Source organism: Bison bison, unplaced genomic scaffold (assembly GCF_000754665.1).
Source record: "Bison bison bison isolate TAMUID 2011002044 unplaced genomic scaffold, Bison_UMD1.0 scf7180017864291, whole genome shotgun sequence".
Lineage (NCBI taxonomy): Eukaryota > Metazoa > Chordata > Mammalia > Artiodactyla > Bovidae > Bison > Bison bison.
Genome location: NW_011494863.1, coordinates 11,433,666 through 11,439,791, shown reverse-complemented (window position 1 = coordinate 11,439,791; position 6,126 = coordinate 11,433,666). Strand labels below are relative to the sequence as shown.

At 56.1% G+C, this 6,126-nt stretch overlaps 1 protein-coding gene across 4 annotated transcripts in view; it reads left to right on the top strand.

The window, feature by feature from the left end:
* PDGFRB (platelet-derived growth factor receptor, beta polypeptide) overlaps positions 1–5,640 on the top strand; it is a 37,985-nt gene extending 32,345 nt beyond the window's left edge. For 2 of the 4 annotated variants that reach the window (XM_010850561.1, XM_010850558.1), the window contains 5 exons: positions 17–40; positions 461–560; positions 1,111–1,216; positions 2,078–2,310; positions 3,608–5,640. In XM_010850561.1, coding sequence (XP_010848863.1) covers positions 17–40; positions 461–560; positions 1,111–1,216; positions 2,078–2,310; positions 3,608–3,785 — 641 coding nt within the window. In that variant the 3' untranslated portion in view covers positions 3,786–5,640. The remainder of the gene's footprint in view (positions 1–16; positions 41–460; positions 561–1,110; positions 1,217–2,077; positions 2,311–3,607) is intronic. The other 2 variants (XM_010850559.1, XM_010850560.1) reach the window with 2 other exon arrangements.
* Positions 5,641–6,126: the final 486 nt, after the last annotated feature.

Sequence of the window (6,126 nt, the reverse complement as noted above, 5' to 3'; positions counted from 1 at the left end):
TGGTCCTTCGGGGTCCTGCTCTGGGAGATCTTCACGCTGGGTATGCTTCCTTCATCCTCCAGTGCTCACCCTTACACAGCACAGCGTCCACCCTGAGCGCCCACACCTCCATCCTAGGGGGGTGGTGGGACAAGGTTCAGAAGCTCTGCTCTGTTCTTGTTACTGTGTGACCTCGGCAAAGTGTCTTGCCGTCTGGATCTCCTTACCTCTGCATCTCAGTATAGATGGACTTGGACAGTGACGTCAAGAAGCCTGGCTCTGGTGTTCTCTGGTTCTGATTCCGGGGAGGGATTCAGTCTGTGTCCAGAGCCTGTGAAGGAGCCCACATTTCCCAGTGCCAAAGCCAAGATACCCTCACCAGTGCCTGGGCTGGTGTGCCTCTCCCTGTCCTGTAGGAGAGGATTCCTGCTGCTTTCCCAGCACCCCTGAGCCTGTGTCTCTTGTCTCTGCTCCCTAACAGGTGGCACCCCATACCCAGAGCTGCCCATGAACGAGCAGTTCTACAACGCCATCAAGAGGGGCTACCGCATGGCCCAGCCTGCCCACGCCTCTGACGAGATGTGAGTGGAGCATCTGGGAAGATATTTGGGGGTGCAGATAATACATATCCAACTTTACCAGCTTAAGATAAAAATAGATTAGTTCAGAGATGTAGAAAAATTAGGTTTAGCCGGATCCCATTGTTCACAGACATTAGCCACAGCCTCTTGTTCTACCCTGGGACTCTGTTCTCCTTCATGTTAACCTTACTTTCAGGCTGGCACCATCCAAATGGCTTCAGCCTGGCTGCTTTCACCATAGTTCCAGCAAAAGGCCCAGAGGTGGCTGTCAAGGGCTCTGCTAGGGTCACAGGCCCATCCAGACCCAGCCACTGGGCTGAGGGGATGAACCCCTACTGGCCAGACCCAGTCATGTGCTCACCATGCGGCCAACCCCATGGAAGCACTGAACTGAAGGTGAAGGAGGGGCTTCTCAAGGGAACATGCCGGAGCAGTAAAGGGGAGACCCTCCCCACCTCCCCTCCCACCTCTTTTTATTTATTCCTCACTTTGTCCTGGGAGGTGGCAGGCCCTGGGCCGGAGGCCCTGACCCCTCTGCCCCTTTCCTCAGCTACGAGATCATGCAGAAGTGCTGGGAAGAGAAGTTCGAGATCCGGCCCCCCTTCTCCCAGCTGGTGCTGCTTCTCGAGAGACTGCTGGGTGAGGGCTACAAAAAGGTACGCTGAGGCAGGGTGGGGGTGGGGACTGGAGAGCACCAGTGCAGAAATAGACACAGGGTACAAGGCTCACTGTGACACACTGGTGTTTGGGGACAATCCTTTCCCCTCTCTGGCCCTGTTTCCCTATTGGTGCTAATAAGGGATGTGAGTGTAGTTTATTTTAGCAGTACCGAATTTCTTAAAGTGAAATCCTACTTGGAAGCTGATTAATTTAAACTGAAGGCAGGGAGCCTATTGCCCCCTCATCCTGCATCCTTCCACTTGCCTTTGCAACCAGACCAAACCCTGGGCCTCCGTCCCAAGTCTGAACAACCCCAGGCGCAATGGCTACTAAGGGCCTGACTGCCTAGACCCTGTCGCAGGCTCGTACACGGCAGATGTTGCCAGCGGGGCATTAAAACCGTCCCCTGCCCCACCGCAAAGCTAGTGCGAGGGGGATGCATGTATCCTTTGTCTAGACACAGCCCTTTCCCTCAGTCCATTCCTCAGCCCACTCCCAGCCACATCAGGTTATGGGTCCAGGACCAGGAGTGAGGGAAACAGGCCCCAGCGAAGGAGGCCATGGCAGGCAGAGAGCCCACGCCTGTCTCCCCTGAAGCAGGGGAGAGTTAGGGTCACGGGTGCTGGTCTGAGTACTGACCCCTCCCCAGGTGACCCTCAGCTCACCTTGTCTGGTAGAAGGCCAGGGAGGAGGGTAACTTAGTGGCTTTGGGCAATTCTCCTTCCTCTCTGAGCACCAGGGACCTTATTTACATAATGCTGGAAGGGCTAGCTCAGAATCTACCTGTTAGATGATCCCTGAAGTCATTTCTGGTCTGACCCTCCCTCTGTCTTGGATTCTTCCTGCCCGCTGAGCAGAAGTACCAGCAGGTGGATGAGGAGTTTCTGAGGAGCGACCACCCAGCCATCCTTCGGTCCCAAGCCCGCTTGCCTGGCTTCAATGGCCTCCGATCTCCTCTGGACTCCAGCTCCGTCCTCTATACTGCTGTGCAGCCCAACGAGGGGGACAATGACTACATCATCCCCCTGCCTGACCCCAAACCTGAGGTTGCTGATGAGGGCCCACTGGAGGGTTCCCCCAGCCTTGCCAGGTAGCTATTCCTACCTGCAGCCCAAAGCAGTAGTGTACATAGTGTGTGTGTGCACACGTGCGTGTGTGTCTTTGTATGTGTGTGTGTCAGTCTGTATCTTCATGCCATCAGACTTGGCTTAGAAGTGAGTTACCTCAGCTGAGTACTTATTCCTGCCAATGAGTAGAAAAAAGAATGGAACTCATTTGACCTTTGATGACCTCAGGTGGAAATGGCAGGCTGGTAAGAGAAAGAATGGCCTGGGACATATATGCAAAGTATCTGTTTCCTTTAAAGGAACCCCCACAGCCATCTACTCTGTCCCCTCTCTCGGCTGTGACTTAGCCCTAAGGAGGGAAAAGGAAAATCTAATTTGCATCCCTAGCACCACATGTATTACTCTGTGGTCATCCCCAAGCCTGTGATCTGGCCTTCAGCACCGTGCCCTGAGGACCCCAGGGAGCATGGAACCGGGAGGCAGAGGTGTCTACAGAAGTTCAGGCCAAAATTCACACTGGGGAGAAGATTCATGCTTTTCTTTGGCCTTGGGATGTGAAGTTACAGCACGAGGGGAGGGTTTTGGAGGAAGGCCAGCTATCGCCTGGACTAGATGTTCCGCATGTGGCCAGACCTACACCCAAAACAAGATCCACCCTGTGGCGAAATGGCTGGGGCTGCAAACTGAGTTCCAGCTGTATTTCTGCCACTCGCTGCAGTGAGACCCGGCCAGGTCCCTTTGCTGTGAGCCCATCTCTGTACATGCACTAGGAGCGCACACGGGACTTAGAAGTCCCTCCCCACCCTGTTTGAGAAGCTAATATTCCAAGGCTCCAAGCAGCCAGTGTACAGAGGAGTTCAGCTGAGTTCAGACAGCTTGGGGTGTGAATGCTGGGGCTGCTCTGAGCCTTCAGACCAGCTGCTTCTCCTCTCTGAACCTCAGTTGCTTCGTCTGCAAAATGAAAACAGTCGGAGTACTTCAATTTGGAGGTTGTTATAGGGATTGAATGAGGTCATTATGCGTTCAGGCATGTGGGAGATGGAGACTGATGAGTGAGCAATGGACTCTGGAGTCAACTAGATCTGCTCTAAGTCCCCATCCTATACTTAGCCACTGTGCGATGCAGGGCAGTGACATAACCTCTCTGAGCTGCACTTTCCTCACGACGCGTGCCTCATGTAATCTCTACAAGGATTTTAGTGAGCTAAAGTGTGTAAGGCACATGCAGCCAGCTCAGGTAGATAGAGGGCTCTATGTTAATGCTGTTCTTTCACTGAGGTTCCCTCCAGCCTCTCACTCACTTGCCCTCCCCGCCTCTAGCTCCACCCTGAATGAAGTCAACACCTCCTCCACCATCTCCTGTGACAGCCCTCTGGAACCCCAAGAGGAGCCAGAGCCAGAGCCGCAGCCTGCCTCCCAGGTGGAGCCAGAGCCCAAGTGGCCGCCGGATTCCAGCTGCCCCGGGCCTCGGGCCGAGGCGGAGGACAGCTTCCTGTAGGGGCTGGCCCCCACCCTGCCCTGCCCTACCCGAAGCTCCCCTCTACCTCCCAGCACCCTGCACCGCCTGGCCGGGCCTGGCCTCCCGTCAGCCAGGCTGCTCCTGTCGGCTGTCCCTTTCCGGAAGGCTTCTGCCCTTGGCACATCATACCCAACCCCTCGGCCTGGCTTAGGAGGCAAGAGAGCTGGAGGAGCCGTGACCAGTCCTCTGCCTCTGGAGCACCCCTGTGACTCTGAGCCAGGGCTCTCCCAGGGGACTCAGTTTCCCCATCTGTAAGATGGAAACGATGGGCTTGGCAACCCACAGTCTGGGATTCTTACCCTGCCTGACAGATGTGGAGGATGGAACCCTCAAGTTTCGTGAAGTGGTGGATTAACTCTTCTGTTCAGCCAGCTGCCCCTCAAGGAGCTGCAGCTCTCTCCTTGCACTTTTTTCTCCAAGAGCTGGGAAAGGGACCCTAGCATCTCCAGCTCCTGGCCGAGCTAGGGCCTGGCCTTGGACAATGTTGCCTCATCCAGAAGCCGCCTGCCCTCAGTGCCAGTCTTTGCTTTCCCAGGCCCAAGCTGGTCTGGGGCCTTCTGTGCTTAATTAATGCTGGGGCTGAGCCAAGTACAGGATACCCTGGCCTGTAGCCCCAGGCCCAGGCACTTGGGGTGCACATCCCCATAATATGCCGTGTCCATGTCTTCCTGGCCCCATGGGTCCAGGGATCCTCTTTCTTATCACTGCCAGTCTTACTCCACTCACCAGAGTCTCCAGGGCCAGATGAGCCCCCCATCTCTGATGCGTGTGTTGACATGCTTGCAACAGGTGCCTGCATGTGTGGACCAGTATGGCATTGGACCTGCTAAGAGAACTTGGAGAATTCCTTCACCCTCTCTGGGGCTGTTTTCCTTGTTGAAAAATGAGCAATTGGACTCACTGACTTCTGGTACCCTGCCAGCACTAACATTCTAGAGTATTCCAGGGGTTGTACACTTGCCCAGATGAAGCAAAGATAAACACTCCACACCTCTATCCTGGGATCAGCTGGGACCTGGGGAGCCTCCAATCACACATCACACACTTCCGGGCATTCAGGAACTGGGCCCCTTCCCCAGGCCCCCGGCAGGTCCCCAAAGGCCAGCTGCCCAGGCCTTGGCTCTGAGTGATAGCCAGTGTCCTGGAAAACCCCCAGAAGGGACGGGGGGAGACCATGGGATCCCTTTCAGCACCCACATGGCCTCTGGCTGGAGCTGTCCTGGGCAAAGGAAGCAGGCAGCAAATCGAAGCGCCTGGCGCAGCCCACCACTCCAGCACCTGCTGTCCAGGGCTGTGCCGCAGACCTGACGGGCAGTAAGAGAACAAGACGCCTTGGAGGGGGGACCCGAGGAGGGGCTGCAAGACGTGGGTACTTGGGGGTTGCCTTCCCACCTTCCAGCTGCCCCAGTCTGAGGAAGGAACTGTGGGAGATGGCTTTGTCTGCCCAGGGGTGCTCACCTCATGCCTCTGTTAGCCCAGTGGGCAGTGGTGGGGCCTGGGGAGTGAGGGCTGTGGCCAGGACCACTGGCAGGGGAATGGGCTGGGATGGGGTGGGGGTGGGTGGGTGAGGGAAGGTCAACGACTCTGGGAACCAGCCCCCTGTGTTGGTTGGCACCTCCCTGCCCTGGGACCCCTAAAGCCTGGTCAAGGGGAGGGTTGGGTTCTCACTACGGTACCAAAGATGTAATCACCTAGGTTTACAAGTATTTTTAGGACTCACGTTAACACACATTTATATGACAGAAGTGCTATTTTGTACGCCATCAAATTTTCCTCTCTGTGTACTTTTTTAAGAGAAAGATTTTAATATTAAACCTGGTGCTTCTCACTCACAGACTTCGTGATGTCCCACAGGTGTGGGTCCCTGGGCCCGGGAGGTGGCAGGAGTGGGGTGGGGCAGCCGGGCTCACACAGCCGTAGGATCTCCACGTGACCCCTCAGCTCAAGTCCACTTCCATTTGTGAGATGGGGTTTTTCACACTCCCCACCCCCCGCCCCACCGCTCTTCCCTGGTAGTTGGGGGACCTGGACCTCAGGCTTTGGTTTTCCAAGTTGTGGAAGAAGAAGGCTCTTCTGGCGCCGTAGTGCTTGGTTCTGGGTGGGGGCCCTGAGCCCCACTGCCACCCCCGCACTGCCCCGCCATGTGCTTTGGCTTTGGCCATTAAGCCAGCCACCCTCCCTGCAACCTGTGACCCAGTTCCAAGCTGGTGTGGCTCATAAGAGGCATTCGCTACAGCCCAGATCCCAGGCCCTGGTGACCTGTGGTCGGGTCTCAGGTACAGGCAGGGAGACAGACAGTGTGCCCGAGGGAGCAGAAAGG